Source organism: Balaenoptera physalus (assembly GCF_965194825.1).
Source record: "Balaenoptera physalus genome assembly, chromosome: 20".
Lineage (NCBI taxonomy): Eukaryota > Metazoa > Chordata > Mammalia > Artiodactyla > Balaenopteridae > Balaenoptera > Balaenoptera physalus.
Genome location: NC_138901.1, coordinates 16,059,012 through 16,077,254, shown reverse-complemented (window position 1 = coordinate 16,077,254; position 18,243 = coordinate 16,059,012). Strand labels below are relative to the sequence as shown.

The 18,243-nt window shown below is 40.0% G+C and overlaps 1 protein-coding gene across 3 annotated transcripts in view; it reads left to right on the top strand.

Moving 5' to 3' along the window:
- EFCAB3 (EF-hand calcium binding domain 3) overlaps positions 1-18,243 on the top strand; it is a 76,780-nt gene that overhangs the window by 37,053 nt on the left and 21,484 nt on the right. For all 3 annotated transcript variants that reach the window (XM_082443140.1, XM_082443142.1, XM_082443141.1), the window contains 4 exons: positions 5,890-5,980; positions 8,334-8,410; positions 16,445-16,588; positions 18,067-18,138. In XM_082443140.1, the coding sequence (XP_082299266.1) occupies positions 5,890-5,980; positions 8,334-8,410; positions 16,445-16,588; positions 18,067-18,138 (384 nt within the window). The remainder of the gene's footprint in view (positions 1-5,889; positions 5,981-8,333; positions 8,411-16,444; positions 16,589-18,066; positions 18,139-18,243) is intronic.

Genomic DNA, 18,243 nt, shown 5'->3' with positions numbered 1-18,243 from the left:
CAAAAGAAGAGGATTGAAGCATATTCCAAGCGTTTTGGCTTCAACAGAGGATGGAGCATAGGCCTGGAAAGATGGAATTATCATTTCCTGAGATGAACAGATGAATGAATAAGAGACTGGTTAAATGCTATTATATTTGTTGAACTAGTGAAGAAACTAAATGAAATCCATATGGATTCAAATATTATATAAAGAGGAGATATTAAAAATCCGAGTATTTAGTGATCTGCAGAACATGGGTTAAGCAATCTATTATTATAACTTGCTGTTAAGTTGGTGCTAGGAAAATTTTCTGACATTCTGGATTGACTCTCAAGAAAAAATCAACAAGGATGAGCAAGTGGTTGCCACATATTTCTCTATCTTTTCCTCTTATTGCTTCTATATGTGATTTTGTAAGCCCTCTCACATCCTTGCTCTCCCTGACTTGGTTGGGTGGTATGGGAGTAAGGGTTTTTTGCTGTACATTTACATAGTTGCTGCTCCAAAAACCATCCATGTTGGTGTACACTAAATTTAAAACTTATAACTAGTTGGTTTGCATGCATAATAACTTAAATGGTATTGCGTAAAGAAGAGTAAGCCTTCTTTTTTAAAATTTATTTATTTATTATTTATTTATTTATTTTTGACTGCACCGGGTCTTATTGCGGCACATGGGATCTTCGTTGTGGCATGTGGACTTCTTAATTGAAGCATGTGGACTCTTAGTTGTGGCATGCAGACTCTTAGTTGCAGCATGCATGCAGGATCTCATTCCCCGACCAGGGATCGAACCCAGGCCCCCTGCGTTGGGAGCATGGAGTCTTACCCACTGGACCACCAGGGAAGTCCCAGGAGTAAGCCTTCTAATTTCTGCACATATCTCCATCATTAATCTAAACTAGTCAGGAGGGAGCAAGAGAGGAACTGGGGCTCATCAGGGTTAGGCCAACCCAGAGAATTTTGTCTACCCAGGTTACCAGACTTGAAGTGGGAAATAATAGTCAGTTCCTTCATGCTGCCATACCCTGATGATTTCTGGGTGATGGAGGTTGAGGAAAGCCTAAGAGGAGGGAGAAATGGTGAAGCACAAAATCTCTGCCCCAAAAGGAAGGAACATCTTGCCTTTCCCTAGTCATTCATTGACTACCTATGTTCAATGGCCAGAGCCAATGTTGGGAAAATAGAATATTAAGCTTCTGACCTCAGGGTACTTACACACTTAGTGAAAGCAAAAGAGCCAGGGAGAGAAGTGAAGGGCATCTGCCTGTAAAGCCTGATTCGCCTACAGGGGCAGCATCTCTAAGAGGGAGGTAGCTACTTTTTTTTCCCCCTGAAAAATCCAGTTTCCGTTGGTCTGGTAACTGAAGTAACTGGTGAGATTCTCTTCTCCTTAAGGCTCATATATCTTTAACCATACAGGATGAATTAGACATTACCCTGAAATGTTAGGTTTTCAGAGTCCACAAATTATAAATCACATTGAGACACAACCTTTTCCCATAAAGCTCCTTTCTCCTTTGGTGAACAGTACTACATAGGAAGAAGCCTAATACTAGATGTTCTCCCTCATCTAATAGTCACTTCCTTTTTATTCTTCATAAAATCAGAAGGGAATATGAGCCTAGGCAATTCTTAGATTGATATGGTTGAATTAATTCCTATAGAAAACAGCTATATTTATGCAACATCCCTACTTAAATATCTTCAGAATTCCCCAATGCTAATAAAGCCTAGACTCCCTTAGCTTAACAATCAAGATGTACATGTATCCACAGAAACCATGTTAAGGGCTTCCCTGGTGGTGCAGTGGTTGAGAATCTGCCTGCCAATGCACGGGACATGGGTTTGAGCCCTGGCCGGTGAAGATCCCACATGCTGCGGAGCAGCTAAGCCCATGTGCCAGAACTACTGAGCCTGAGCTCTAGAGCCCGCAAGCCACAAGTACTGAGCCCACTTGCCACAACTACCAAAGCCTGCGCACCTAGAGCCCGTGCTCCGCAACAGAGAAGCCACGACAATGAGAAGCCCACTCACCACAACAAAGAGTAGCCCCCGCTCACTGCAACTAGAGAGAGCCCGTGTGCAGCAACGAAGACCCAACACAGCCAATAAATAAATAAATAAATAAGTTTATTTTTTTAAAAAAACATATTAAGTGAGTGACATGCTGGGTATAAGAGACTAGAAAAAATGAGGGGGACTGTGGCAATCAGGAAACCTTGGGTTCCAGTTAAAGGGGTGACAGTTTTTCTGCTCCTGCCAATTATTGCTAAGCAGGAATGTGGGCCATGTGTTCTCTGATCTTTGGGCTTTTCAGAAGTCATAAACTGATAACTTTTAAATTACCCATGTTTTCATTTATGAAATTCAAAAAAATTTTTAATGTTACTTAAGCCAAATAAAACTTGTATGGGGATCAAATTTGCAATCTCTGTTCTAATAACCAACCCTAGCCCAAATACCTAATCTTTTTTGCTCCCATTATCTCACTTCATGAAGTCTTGAACAGTTCCTTGTCTCCCAAGCTCCCATGATTACTCTACGTGCTTTTGCTCTTCTTTCACTCTAGACTACTCTTCCCTAGGAGCTACGTGCTACGTGTTAAAATTCTACTTCTCCCTACACACAAAACCTAAAACTCTTAGAAGAAAACATAGGAGAAAAGCTTCATGACATTGGGTTTGGCAATGATTTCTTGGAAATGACACCAAAAGCATAGGCAACAAAGAACACAATCAACAGAGTGAAAAGGCAACTTACAGAAAGAAAACATTTGCAAATCACATATCTAATAAGGGATTAATATCCAGAATATATAAAGAACTCCCATAACTCAATAACAACAATAACAACAAATGATAGAAAGTGGGCAAAAGGCTTGAACAGACATGTTTCTACAGTAGATATTACAATAACCAACAAGCTTATAAAAAGACACTCAAAATCACTAATCATTAGGAAAACGCAAATCAAAACCACAATGATATATCACCTCATACCCATCAGGGTGGCTACAACAAGTATTGGTAAGGATGTGGAGAAATTAGAACTCTTATGCACTGTTGGTTGGAATGTAAAATGGTGGCCACTATGGAAAACAATATTTCTTCAAAACATTAAAAATAGAATTACCATGTGATCCAGCAATTCCACTTCTGGTGTATATTCAAAAGATTGAAAGCAGGGTCTTGAAGAGATATTTGTACACCAGTGTGTCACAGCAACATTATTTATGATAGCCAAAAGGTGGAAGCAACCCAAGTGTCCATCAACAGATAAATAAGTAAAATGTGGTACATATAATGCAATATTATCCATCCTTAAAAAGGAAGGAAATTCTGATACATGATACAACATGGATGAACCTTGAGGATACTATGCTAAGTGAAATATTCAAGTCACAAATACTGTATGATTCTACTTATATGAGGTTCCTAGAGTAGTCAAATTCATAGAAACAGAAGGTAGAATGGTGGTCATTAACTTCATTTTAAGTCTTGGTAGCCCCTAACATAGTAGGCCCTAATTAAATATTTGTTTAATTTGTAAATTAAACCTTCCCTTTCTTTCCTCTATATCCCTAGCCAGAATGAAAGGTAATATACCAAGTTTGGACAGACTAGGGAAAAGTCAAATTATGCACATAATAAATAAAAACCCCAGAGCAAGAATAGAAAATCTCTAGAATTGCAGCTAACAAGTGAAGCCTGAAACAACTTGGGGGGCTCAAGCTAAGCCTTTGCTGCCAGAGGTATCTGTGCTTAGCCATCATGAAGACTAGAGACACTCCTAACTTCTGTGCTTAGATGATTTAAATACTGTGAGACCTGTCAGATCTTGAAAATTTCTGATTAAAACAATTATAATACTTTCCTTAATTGCTCTTTTAAAATCACTCTTTTCGATAACACTATAGACTAAAACCTGTGAGAGTTTGATTTTTCCCTCTTTCTGGATGTAAACAATGAAATGGTTCCTAATCAGCATTCAACCAAGGGAACTGGGTAAAATTTTTTACTTCAACAGCTTTCAATTCACCAATGTTTAACATGAAAATATATTAATACAGAATTTTTTTTAAAACTTCCCCTTCCCCGAAATCCAATCAGTGTCAAAATATTCTGATTCTGTAACTCATACCCACACATACCCTGAGGGTGCCGAATGAACCACATTGAAATCACAGTTACTCTAAAGCTGGAAGGAGCTTGTGGGTCATTCTTACCTGGACCTGAGCCTGAGAAGTGAATGAGGTCACAGTTGTGTGATGGAACAAACCCTTTGTTGGATTCTTGATCTGACTGAAGCCCAGAAGTTGTAAAGTAGCACCACTTAGAAGTAGGTAAATATCCAGATTTTGTAGGAATCTACAAGGAGTCCTTTTTTTTTTTAATCTATCATCTCAGTGAGAGATTGAAGGTACTTTTTTAAAGTAATGATTATTTTGAGCCATGAGGATGATTTCACAGCACCTTTCAACTGCCTACATTGTTGAGCCTCTCCGGAGTTCCCAGCTCTGTGGTAGGTTTCCAGATTTTGAGCACATGTAATTGAGTTGTTTAGAAGCAACAGTTTTCCAGAGTCTGAGGTAAAGACTTAGGAAAATTGACTGAACTCTAACCAAACATTCAGAGACTTTTTCTTCATGGTTTAATAGTGTATGATTGTCTGCTGTTCCTAAGTCAGCAACCCAGTTTTCTTGTCAGTGAACTACTTAATACACTCTATATATTAAAAAGATAATTAGAGGACTTCCCTCGTGGCACAGTGGTTAAGAACCTGCCTGCCAGTGCAGGAGACACGGGTTCGAGCCCTAGGCCGGGAAGATCCCACATGCTGCAGAGCAACTAAGCCCGTGTGCCACAACTACTGAGCCTGTGCTCTAGAGCCCACGAGCCACAACTACTGAGCCCACGTGCCATAACTACTGAGCCCATGCGCCACAACTACTGAGCCTGCGCTCTAGAGCCCACGAGCCACAACTACTGAGCTCGCGCACCATAACTACTGAGCCAGTGCGCCACAACTGCTTAAGCCCACGTGCTTAGAGCCTGTGCTCCGCAACAAGAGAAGCCACCGCAATGAGAAGCCCACGCACCGCAACAAAGAGTAGCCCCCGCTCGCCGCAACTAGAGAAAGCCCGCGTGCAGCAACGAAGACCCAATGCAGCCAAAAATAAATAAATATATATAAATAAATAAATTTATATTAAAAAAGATAATTAGAGAGATAAGACCAACAATAAAAGGGAGAAGCCCTACCAACCCAGCTTCTGGTCCATAGGTTCTGATTCTTAAACTATGCAGAAGTAGAAAGGAAGGACTAGGGAGTCCTTAGTGGTTAATAGTCCATTCAGGGGGATTTAAGGTAGCAAAACAGCATTATATCCCACCCCTATTTTTATTTTTAAAAAAGACCAGTGGGTTCATAAGAACTGATAGGGCAGGGGTGGACCTCCCAGAAGGAAACCCTGGGAAAATCTACTTACTACCAGGCAGCTATCCAAGATATAAACAATTAGGTAAATATTTTGCAAATGCTATAACATTTTATTCTCTGTCAATTATGAGATGAAAAACACTTTTTAAAAATAAATTTTGTCTTTAAATAACTTTTTCTACATATTTGCAGAATGCTTTACCATTTATTTTTATATAGGATCAGAATGATACTATTTGCAGGAGGAGCAATGGCAAGAAGTTTCGCTTAGAGATCTTGGGATAGTAAAGGGACCCGCCCACATGGCCTTCTAACTTTGCACATACCTCTAACTTGCATTTGCACATATTTCCATTCCATGAGGCCCTGCACTTCAAACTCCAGGTCTCGAGCTGGGAAAGTTGTAAAAGAATATAAACAAATTAATCTGTCATTTGATCCTTAACTGTATCTTCTGAATTCCAGACAGAGTTACTGGCCACATGGCAGTTTCTGATATTAAAGCAAAACTTAAACTGAATCCTTCAACGAAAGTACCCAACTTCCATGGCAAGAGGTAAGTAATGAATTTATTAAGGTGATCAATATATTAAGATAAAGAATTATTAAGGTGATGAATATATTAAATACTCATAAAGGCTATAATGAAACAAGTTAGAATGTTCTTCAAATATCTATTGTGTGATAAAGTTAATTATAAAACAAAACATCTGAATTGAAGATAAAGATTTTTTTATGAAAAGAAAGATATATATATATACTTTTTGATTAGAGAAACAAAGAGCTCTCCTTCCTATTCTCCCAAATGAGAGGCTATTTTTGTGTGAGGGGACAGAATACCCCAGATGAAGAAGGTTGTCAGAAGGCTAAAGGAGTTGTCAGTTACACATTAAGACATTTCAAGTGCCAGTTTAAAGGAGAATAAACTTAGAGGATCATAAACCCCTAAGCGTCAGAATATAGAGAAAGAGTATGTAGCTCAAAAATGGCCAGTAAAATGAAATCTGATAAATTAGCTATGACTAACCTTGAGCTAAAATTGGGAAGGGAGGTTTGCCTGTGACATTAACAATAGCTTTTTCTCAATCTGATAACTACAAATTCCAGTAAACAGTAGCCACTAATGACTGAAAATGAAAGCCTGATGTAAATTTTATCAGATCATAAGAAGAAAAGCCTCTCTCTTCTCTCACAATTATCCATTTTCTTTGCCACTTTGAGAGTATCTCTCCTAGTGTCCTTGACTATGCCATTCTACAGGAATATATTACGGACTTTTTTATCAGGTTGTGGGTAAGACAACCTTATAGCAGCCAAATCCCTTGATCTCATTGTTCCCTTACTCTTCATCACGAACTATCTTTTGAAGTAGTGACTTCCTTGTCACTGAAAGTAGTCAAGCAAAGACTAGATAATACCACATGTAGAGGGAATTCCTACATGAGATGAGAGGCTAGACTGGGTTCATTCCAAATCTAAAGTTCTCTGAACCTTTGAAACACTGTAAAATAAAAAAACTATTTCCCATGTTTGATCCAAGATAAGATTTGAAATTCTGCCAAGAGTATGATTTTTTAAACGTAGCTAATAAAGAACTTACATTGCCTGGGCTTCTACTTTCTTCTTGCTTCTTGAGAACTTCATATTTCTCCATCCACTGCATCTTTTATATCATGAAAAAGAAATCTGTTTATATTTAGAAATACAACAAATATAAAATAACCAATCTGAGTAAAGGCATCAAGTTGGTAATGAAAAGCAAACACTAGAAGATATCAATGTTAGTAAAAGCTGAGAAAAATAAGACTAATTAGATCAAATTCCATGTCAGAAAAATTGAGAATGGTGCATTTCACCTCCTATTTTACCAGGTCCTCTTTAAAAATGGGCTGAATCTAGTAGACACTGTAGAGGATACTAAATTCATAAACTATAATTTTTTTATTTAACTACCGTGTTTAGTATTTCTTATAGTTTTACTTTTTTAATTGCTCCTTGTAAAAGCACAAAAACTAAGAGATGACATTTCTTAAAACTTTTAGTTCTACTAGTATCAAAACTAAATGTATTTTAAATAAAATTAATCCATAAAATTATGTCATTATAAATTTACTATTAAATTACCATATTATAAGTAAACCCAGTTTTGCATAATACATTTTTATGTTCCTAAACTAAAAAATTGCTGCAGATATATACAAAATATCCCCAAATTATTAATATTTTCCTCTTTTTCCAGATTTTACTTTCCTGAGGAAATAAAAGGTCACCTAGGGTTCCAAACTTTCCAGAACTTTTCTCTCTTGATGAGAGATAGATAGATATGGTTGATATAGAGACATCGAGACAGAGAGAGAGAGAGAGGGAGAGAGAGAGAAAGAGATCGATCTACCGCTCTCTCTCTCTCATACGCAGGTAAAAATACGATTTGGCAAAGTTGTAAAATAAATGTGAATACAAAATTTCACTATAAGTATATTCACCATAAGATTATTTAAACTAGTTAAAAATTTGAAACAACTTATATTTCTAACAATAGGAATAGTGTGAGGCTTATTATCTTCAACTTTGGCAACAAATAAACCTGGATTTGAATCCCAGGGCTTCCAGTTATTAGCTGTGTGACTCAGGAAAAGTTATTTAATCCCTCTGAGCCTCAGTTTCCTCTTTTGTAACATAGGAGAAATCAGATTTTTTAAGGGGGTAAGGTTGATGGGCAAGTATAGGGGAGAGGTGGACCTCTGTGGCCAACATCACTGTCCATCCTGTAGCTATTGGCAATTGACAGTAACAGGGCCCTTAGGTGGTGTGACTCTGGATGTATTTTGATGCTTACAGTCACTCCAGTCAGCAGAAACTGATGAAGGGAACTAATATTTACTGGTTTCAATAAGTATCTCTTTTCTCAGGGATAAAGATTTACCAGGACCACTGCCAAGCCAATTACAGCACAAAGAAAGGAAGTTGAGCCCTTCACAAATGCGAGGTAATGAGACCCATCCCGAAATGAAAGCATAAACAAAAGCCCCTTAATATATCTGATCATTTTTTTTCTCTAAGGGAGATCTGGGATTTCAAGGGTTGTCTACAGAACTCTGTTATTTAAAAGCAAAAAAAATCTATATTTTATGATACAATGTCTAATTTGTGGGAAGGAAGGTGGATTAGTTTTTTTAATATTTATTTATTTATTTATTGGCTGTGCCAAGTCTTAGTTGCGGCACGTGGGATCTTCATTGCGGCAGGCGGGATCTTTAGTTGCAGCATGTGGGATCTTTAGTTGTGGCATGCAGACTTCTCAGTTGCAGCATGAGGACCCTTAGTTGCCACATGCATGCGGGAACTAGTTCTCCGACCAGGGATCAAACCTGGGCCCCCTGCATTGGGAGCGTGGAGTCTTACCCACTGGACCACCAGGGAAGTCCTGGGGGATTACTTTCAAATAGACATCTTCAAGAATTTAGACAGTCCTGGCCAAATATTTTTATTCAAAGGAGAACTTGTGGTGTGGAGAAGAAAAAATACAAGGTCAAATAGAAATTAAGTAACAAAGCAGTATCAACACAACTAAAGTCCCAGGATTTCTCATAGAAAAAAATTATAATGATAAAATGAGCTACCCTCGCTACAGTTCATTCATCCAAACAACAAATACTTACTTAAAGCCAACAGTGTACTAGGCAAAACACAGGTCAGACATGTTCCCTGCCCTAATAGGAAGTCTTACAGGGAAGACAGTTAAACCATGAATTTGTTGATTGAACCATTTAAATTACAACATGACACAAGTTATGATAGGGAAAGTATAGAGATAAAGGAGCATAAAAGAAAGTGTCCTAACTTAGTCTCAGTAAGGATAGGAGGGAAGTCCCAGAGAAGGCTAAATAATGAGTAAATCAGACAAAGAGCACAGAAGGGAGTGTTCTGGGTAGAAAGAGTGGAATCTGCAAAGGCCCAGAGAAAAGGGAAAACATGACACACTAGAAAAACTAAAAAAAAAAATCAAGCATGGCTGTGTTTGGGTTCTGAGAAGGTTAATGCTTCACCCCTCCAAGTTTGGAACCAACTAAGAAATTCCTCCAAGAGACAGGAATCAAAAAAACACCTTTATTGCTGGGAAAGCTGGTTTGGGAACCACAAAAGATTGTCAGGATCAGCACTTCATTTTTCACTGTAAAATTGAACTAAATGCCTTGATAATAACAATTTATGGCTTTATAAAACTTCAAGGTTTCTGAAGTACATTAATATACATTAGTGCTTTAAGGGTACCCACTATTTGTTTTAATCAGGTATTGTTATACATACAGACATAGAAACAACTGTCCTGGAAGAAGTATTTTATTCTCAGAGATCCCTAAAAGTAAGAGACACAGCACACCATGAAGAGGCAAACAGGGAAGCACCAGAGTCAGTCAAAAGGCAAAGGGTAGAGGGAAGTGGGCAAGAGCCTTAGTTTGGTTTCTGCAGGAAGGAATAGACAAGGCAGGATAAGCAGGTTTAGGATTGGCTAGTTAAATTATTTCAGTGAGCTCTGGGTTTCAGGGCTGTCCCTAGTTGGCTGATACCTGGCCCTGCAGTGATTAGGACAGAGGAACAGTAGCCCAGAGTTTAAGAGCCTAAGATAGTTGGTGACTGGGGATATGGTCTCTGGATTGGTTGGTTTGTATATGAAGAACATGCTCACAGGCAAGTCTTTACTATCTCTAGGAACTGGCTAGTTATGGGAGGGGCAGGCCCTCCAGGATCAGCAAGGCCCCAGATATCAAAGCATCAAATACAGAAACTAGAAAATATGGTTGTCATGAGGATTAAGCACTATGAGAGGTTAATTTGTTCATTTTACAAATATTTATTGAACACCTCCAAATCCCCAGCATCTGCTACCATCCTCACTCTCAGTTGATATCCTTGCTTCCTACCCCTTTATAATCAGAGAATTCTGATTCTGCAATCAGAATAGGACTTCCACAGACTCCCACTTCCATATCTACCCCCACCAGCATCTGTACCCACAAACCCTGCCCTCCTCCCTCTTCCACAAATGAACTTTATACTTTTATCTAAAGTCAATCCTTCCATTGTGGACTAGATCACATCTCCTCTCTCAAATTCAAAGATATGACCAAAGAAACTGTGCCCCCCGCTTCAACACCAATTTTTTTCACTCTCTATTATATCATTCCTATTATCATACAAATTTACTATTATTTCCCCTAAGAAATATACTGTGACCTCATTTCCTCCTCCAGCTACTACACAATTTCTTTGCTCCTCTTTGCAGAAAAATTCCCCGAAAGAGGTGTCTATACTCATTGTCTCCAAAACTATTTTTCCCATTCCTAGATATTTACACATTCTTGTTTTCTTCCTACCTCACTGGTCACTCCTTAGTCTCTTTTGCTAGTTTCTCCCTTTCTCCTGATTCCTCTTAATGTTAGACCACCCCAGAGCTCAGTCCTTGATCCTCTTCTCTTCTTCATCCCACTCACACATGTGGTGATCTCATCTAGTCTTAGGCTTTAAATACCTATATGCCAACAATTCCCAAATGTATATGTCCAGCCAGGTCTCTCTCCCCAGCTCCAGACTCATATCTAACTGCCTACCTGACATCTCCAATTGTATGTCTAATAGACACCTCAAACTCAACATGTCAAAAACTGAACTCCTGGGAAATTCCCTGGCAGTCCAGTGATTAGGACTCCACGCTGCTGCTGCCGGGGGCCCAGGTTCAGGGAACTAAGATTCTGCAAGCCACATGGCGTGGCCAAAAAAAAAAAAAACTGAACTCCTAATATGTTCCTCTTACTCTTTTTTTTTTATTGTAGTAAAGTATACATAACATAAAAATTACAATTTTAACCATTTTTAAGAGTTCACACAGATCAGTGGCATTAAATATGTTCACATTGTCCTCTAACCATCACTACCATCCACCTCCAGAACTTTTTCATCATCCCAAACTGAACCTCCAGACCCATTAACCAGTAACTCCCCATCCTCCCCTCCCCTCAGCCTCTTCTAAAATTTGACCTACCAATAGCCTTCCCCATCTCAGATAATGGTATTTCATCCTTCCACTTGTTCTGGAAAAACTCTGGAGTCATCCTTGACTCTTCGTTCTCACCCTACCTCTAAATCCATCAGGAGGGACTTCTCTGGTGGCACAGTGGTTAACAATCCGCCTGCCAACGCAGGGGACACAGGTTCGAGCCCTGGTCAGGGAAGATCCCACATGCTGTGGAGCAACTAAGCCCATGCGCCACAACTACTGAGACTGCGCTCTAGAGCCTGCAAGCCACAACTACTGAGCCCGCGTGCCACAATTACTGAAGCCCACATGCCTAGAGCCCGTGCTCCACAGCAAGAGAAGCCACCAGAATGAGAAGCCCACCCACCACAACGAAGAGTAGCCCCCTCTCGCAGCAACTAGAGAAAGCCTGCGTGCAGCAACAAAGACCCAATGCAGCCAAAAATAAAAATAAATAAATAAATAGATAAATGAAGAAATGTGTATTTAAAAAAATAAATAAATAAAATAAATCCATCAGGAAATCTCATTGGCTCTACCTTTAAAATATATCGAGATTTATACGACCTCTACTGCTACAACCCTGGTCTAAAGTACTGTTATTGCTCACCCGCGATAGCCTCCTACCTGAGGCTAGTCTCCCTGCTTCTACCCAAATCCTTACAAAAGTCTGTTCTAACAATAGCCACAGTGATCCTGTTAAAATATGTCAGGTCGGGGAGAGGGAGGCGCTGACCTCTGTAACTCTGAAAACGACATTTTGACTAGAAACTGTAAGACTGAACACAAAAGGAGCTATACATAAACAACACACAATATACTCTAATTAGTAAAGTTGTTTCTCATAGGGGTATAGATTAACAATTCTGAAACTGTTATACATGTATACGACGATTGAATAAATAAGTGACTCAATGGTGGATGGTGGGAGCCAGGTTTCTCTCTGTTGGAGTAGGAAGTTTCAGATAAACAAGGGGAGAAGGCTAAAGTGAAGCAGTGGAACTGGATTAGAGTGAGACATCAGTGTGAACTCATGTTTAACTTAATATGGATGCAGATGGATAGATCAAGAAATAATATGATATGTGTGTATACATGGGTTAGTATATGTGCATATATTTCCTAGCTCTGTTTGCTGAGAGGACTTAAAAGCACTGACACCCCCAGATCTTGACTTCCAATGTCAGTCTCCTATCAAAGAATCAGAGTTCCTTGGATAAATGGCTGATTCTAGGGCTTTGGCAGAGAATATACAAAATGAACCTGGAATATTTTGCAGTGCCAGAAAGTAAGGAGATTCTCAAAATACAAAAGGACAAGAGCATGTCAAAGACATACAGAAATGAACCTGAAAGAGCTCACAACAGCCAAAGCTGGAACAATTTGAACAACAAAAATAAATAGAATAGTATTGGATTATAACTCAAAGTATAAAATAAATATCGATAAGTCCCTAGTGATAGAAATAAATGATTGAATTTTTTTTTTTTTTTTTTGGCTGTGTTGGGTCTTCGTTGCTGCATGCGGGCTTTCTCCAATTGTATCAAGCAGGGGCTACTATTTGTTGCGGTGCACGGGCTTTTCATTGCGGTGTCTTCTCTTGTTGTGGAGCTTGGGCTCTAGGCGCACGGGCTTCAGTAGTTGTGGCACGTGGGCTCAGTAGTTGTGGAGCACGGGTTTAGCTGCTCCATGGCATGTGGGATCTTCCTGGACCAGGGCTCGAACCCGTGTGCCCTGCATTGGCAGGCGGATTCTTAACCACTGCGCCACCAGGGAAGTCCCATGATTGAATTTTTTAAATGAAGAAGAGACAAATCTCTCTTACAAGAGAATTCCAAATAATGTATGTAGATATTACCTCTTCCAGGAGGTGGAGCTTAATTCCCCATTCCCCTGAGCCCTCTGTCCCTTGAGTCTGGACTACCCTTAGCAACTTGCTTCCAAAGAGTAGAATATGAAAAAGGAAGGAAGGAAGTTCACAGTGGAAAAATCTGACAAACACTACCTCAGCCAGTTAATCAAGGTTGCCATCACCAGTGATAAGTCGTGTTGATAGCCTTAATATAATGATGATAACACCACTTCAGTTCTGTGGTCCTCCTCCCCAAAACCCATAATCTCAGGCTAACCATGAGAAGAACATCAGAAAAACCCAAATTGAAGGACTTCTACAAAGTACCTGAACAACACTCCTCAAAACTGACAAGGGCGGGACTTCCCTGGTGGCGCAGTGGCTAAGCATCCTCCTGCCAATGCAGGGAACACAGGTTAGATCCCTGGTCCGGAAAGATCCCACATGCCACGGAGCAACTAAGCCCGGGAGCCATAACTACTGAGCCCACGCACCACTACTACTGAAGCCCACGCGCCTAGAGCCCGTGCTCCGCAACAAGAGAAGCCACCACAATGAGAAGCCCGCACACCTCAAGGAAGAGTAGGCCCCCTTCGCTGCAACTAGAGAAAGCACGCGCGCAGCAACAAAGACCCAATGCAGCCAAAAAAACCCAAAAAAACAAACAAACAAAAACTAGCAAGGGTATCAGAAAAAAAGGAAAGTCAGATAAACTGTTATACAGAAGAGGTTAAAAAAACATGATGACTAATTGTAATATGGTGTCCTGGATGGGATCTTGGACAGAAAAAGGGTGTAGGGAGAAACCAGTAAAATCCGAATAATGTCTGCCGTTTAGTTAATAGTACTACACCAATGTTGGCTTCTTTGATGTGACAAATGTACCTTAGTAATGTAAAATGTTCATGTTATGGGAAACTGGGTGAGGGAACTCTCTGTTCTATCTTTGCAACTACATCTAAAACCAATCTGAAATAAAATTTAAAATAAATTTTAAAACATAACCACACACATATTACCCCTCTGACCTCTCCTACTCCTTTCCTCTTGCTCACTCTGCTCCAGCCACGCTAGCATCCTTGCTGTTCCTGGAGCATGCTGGGCCCATTCCCCTTACGGCCTTTGTGCTCTAGCTCTTCCCTCTGCCTAGTCCTCTCTTCTTCCAGATATCCACTCTCTCACCTTTCAAGTTTTTGCTCAAATCTTACATTTTAATACAAGCAACCTATCCTTCAATCCCTAGAAATCCCAACCCCCCCTCAACCCTGTATTACTTTTTCTCTTTTTCTGTAGCACTTACCACCTTCTAACCTTCTAACATGCTCTCTATCTTACCTATTTATTACATTTATATAAGGGCATAATTTTTGTCTGTTTAGTGCAGTAATGTATCCTAGGCGCTTACAGCAGCACCTGGCACATAGAAGGCGTGCAATAAAAATTTGTTGATTAAGCTGCATGAATGCCTACTACATGGCCAGAAATACTGGGGGAAAAAAAGAAACACGTCAGAGATAGTTCCAGCCCTAGAGAAGACAGCCTTATATCAAGGGAGAAAGATGTTAACTTTTCACACGAATATAAGGCAGGTATCTTATTTCTATAGAATTAATCATTCTTTTTTTTTTTTTTTTTTTTTTTAATTTTTATTTATTATGTTTATTTTTGGCTGTGTTGGGTCTTCGTTTCCGTGCGAGGGCTTTCTCCAGCTGCGGCGAGCGGGGGCCACTCTTCATCGCAGTGCGCGGGCCTCTCACTATCGCGGCCTCTCTTATTGCGGAGCAGAGGCTCCAGACGCTCAGGCTCAGCAGTTGTGGCTCACGGGCCCAGCCGCTCCGCGGCATGCGGGATCCTCCCAGACCAGGGCTCGAACCCGTGCCCCCCGCATTGGCAGGCAGACTCCCAACCACTGCGCCACCAGGGAAGCCCGAATTAATCATTCTTATACACAGAGATGCTAAATTTGAATGTGATATGAAATGTTTTATACTGGTACCATTTGGGAGAATACCTTGTTCTGGATTCACCTCTTCATTTACTAATTTTAGAAAATACATGTCTAACTTTGGCTCCAGTTAATGCCTTGAGTATTTCTTTAAAAAAACTTTGAGGGCTTCCCTGGTGGCGCAGTGGTTGAGAATCTGCCTGCCAATGCAGGGGACACGGGTTCGAGCCCTGGTCTGGGAAGATCCCACATGCCGCGGAGCAACTGGGCCTGTGAGCCACAACTACTGAGCCTGCGTGTCTGGAGCCTGTGCTCTGCAACAAGAGAGGCCGCAATTGTGAGAGGCCCGCGCACCGCGATGAAGAGTGGCCCCCGCTTGCCTCAACTAGAGAAAGCCCTTGCACAGAAACGAAGACCCAACACAGCCAAAAATTAAATAAATAAATAATAAAATTAAAAACAAAACAAAACAAAAAACTTTGAGTCTGTACAAAACATTCAGACCTCACAGATCGATAGTCAGAAGTCAGGTGGGCTCACCTGGTCCCTCGTCTCTGGGTCTTAACAAGGCTGAAATGAAGGTGTTGACCAGCTTGGCCTTTTATCTGGAGGCTCTGGAGGAGAATCTGCTTCTGAGCTTGTTCAAGTTTTTGGCAGAATGCAGTTCCTTGCAGTATAGGGCTGAGGTCCCACTTCCTTGCTGGCTGTCAGCCGGGAGCCTCTCTCAGACCTTTAAGGCTGCCTGCATTCCACATCACATGCCCTCTCCATCTTTAAACCAGCAACAATTAGTCAAGTCCTTCTGCTTTGAATCTCTCACTTCATCTGCCACATCTCTCTTGCTTCATAAGGGACTCATTCAGATAATCCAGGGTAATCTACCTTAATTACATCTGCAAAATCCCTTTTGTCATGTAAAGTAATACATTCACAGGTTCCAGGAATTAGGGTATGAACATCCTTCAAGAGCCATTTTGCCTACATATTTGCTTTTCCACCAATTAGTTTATTCTAGTTCAAATCTCATGGAAGGACACTGTCCTTTATAAGAAATGTCTACTAAATACTCAAATTTCTCTAAACAGTTTTTCAGAACATGACCTCCAATCAACGGTAATATCTGTTCTAGTTCCATAAGAATATGTATTTATTCTTAAATAACTGTCCTAACCTAATTCCATTTCCCCAGCCTTCCAAGATGCCTACAACTTCTTTAACAAGGATAAAACTGGCTGTATTGATTTACATGGAATGATGTGCACTTTAGATAAGTTGGGAATGAATCTAACCAAGCATGATGTCTATAATGAACTAAGATGTGCTGATATTGATCGTGAGTACTTTGACTTGTCATTATTTTTTTCATAAAAAATTTTTATAAATATATATTTTTTCTCAGACTACATAAACATGAGAAGTAAACCTCATTCATTTGCCAAAAGCACATATATGTGTTTCTCTTTAAAGTTATCGGTGTACAAGTTATGAAATCAAATTAATGCTACAAAACGGGCTAGTCTTTGAAAAAGCCTGTGTGGAAACAAAGTGACTGTTGTATTTAATATCAAATTCAGCTTACTTGTCCTAATATACATTTTGGAGGGTGCCTTGAAATAACAGATACAAAGGCATTGACAATTTCAAAAATAACCTGTTACTGTTACCCAAAAACTGGCTTCGCCTCTTGGTGGGTGTTGAGCGAAAAGACACAACCAAGCCAAAGAGCAGAAGGAAGGATTTATTACCTGCAACAAGTAAGGAGAACGCTGGGGATCTTTCCCAAAGCAGTGTCTCCCCAAACAGCAAAAATGGGAAGGTTTTAAGCCAAGGGTGCATGCATATTCATGAAGGGGCTGGAGCAGAGGAGAATTCAGCATAGAACTGGGGCAAAGGTCGACAGATCCAGGCTCTAGTTGATTGAGGTTATGAGGGTCAGCAAAGGTCAGCAGCATCATTCCTTAGGCTCTAGGTATTCTGCTAAAGGTTGAGTGCTCAAGGGGGTTTGGATCCTGCAAAACAGCTCAAGAATGTGCTTCAGGCTAATCTCAACCTTCAAAACAGAACTGGGAGTCTTTACAACTGATATATTATTTCCAATATGGTTAAGTTATTTTCCTGGCCTGGTAATACCAGTTTGTTCTTACATTCTTTGTTCCTTTAAAATCATTAACTATGAGGCGTATTCTTCTGCAAGGACAAGCACTGTGGCCAGGCTTAGATGACAAAATGGCTTAGGCCTAAAATGGCTTCTCTTATGTCAAGAAAGTTATGCCTAGTTTTCTTCCTCTGGGACCCCCTACCCTATCTGCCTACATTGCCAAGGAAATCCAAGCCCTTTGTTTCTGTCTGAATCATTTTAGTACAAATCTTCCTTCCATCATTAGAGCCCACCTATATTGAATCTTAAATGCCACAGCATTTTTATTGATATTTTTAAAGCATATAGGTAATGTGTTCTTTGAATATACTGATTTAGTGACTAGTAGCCCAAGCTGGTATGTTGTGTGGAATATATATTCAGCACAGTACCTCATCTCACCTCTCCTCACCCACCTGCCAGTGCCCCATTCAATCAGCAGCATCCCATGTGTGTCAGTCACAATTTAATTAAAGTGTCACTTGTTTCCACGAACTCTACCCAAATTTTTATTCTTTCATTGAAACATAAACACTCTAATAGCACTCGCTATCCTTTAATTTTAGAGGAAACAGGGTAAAACTCTGGCATATTCTAATAATAGAAATATAGAGGTGGGAGTGAAGTGGGAAGGTAAATATATCCTTGTTCTGAGCTTTAGATTTCTGTTGCAGGAGATGGGAAGGTGAATTTCTCAGACTTTATAAAGGTGCTAACAGATAACAACCTCTTCCTTAAGGCTGTGGGTGAGTAGAGATACTGCTGAATAGATAGCAGATGGTTAGTTGCAATTCATGGCACTGTAAAGATTATTCATTTAGGTCTCCAATCAGGAAGGTGTAGTCTGGGAT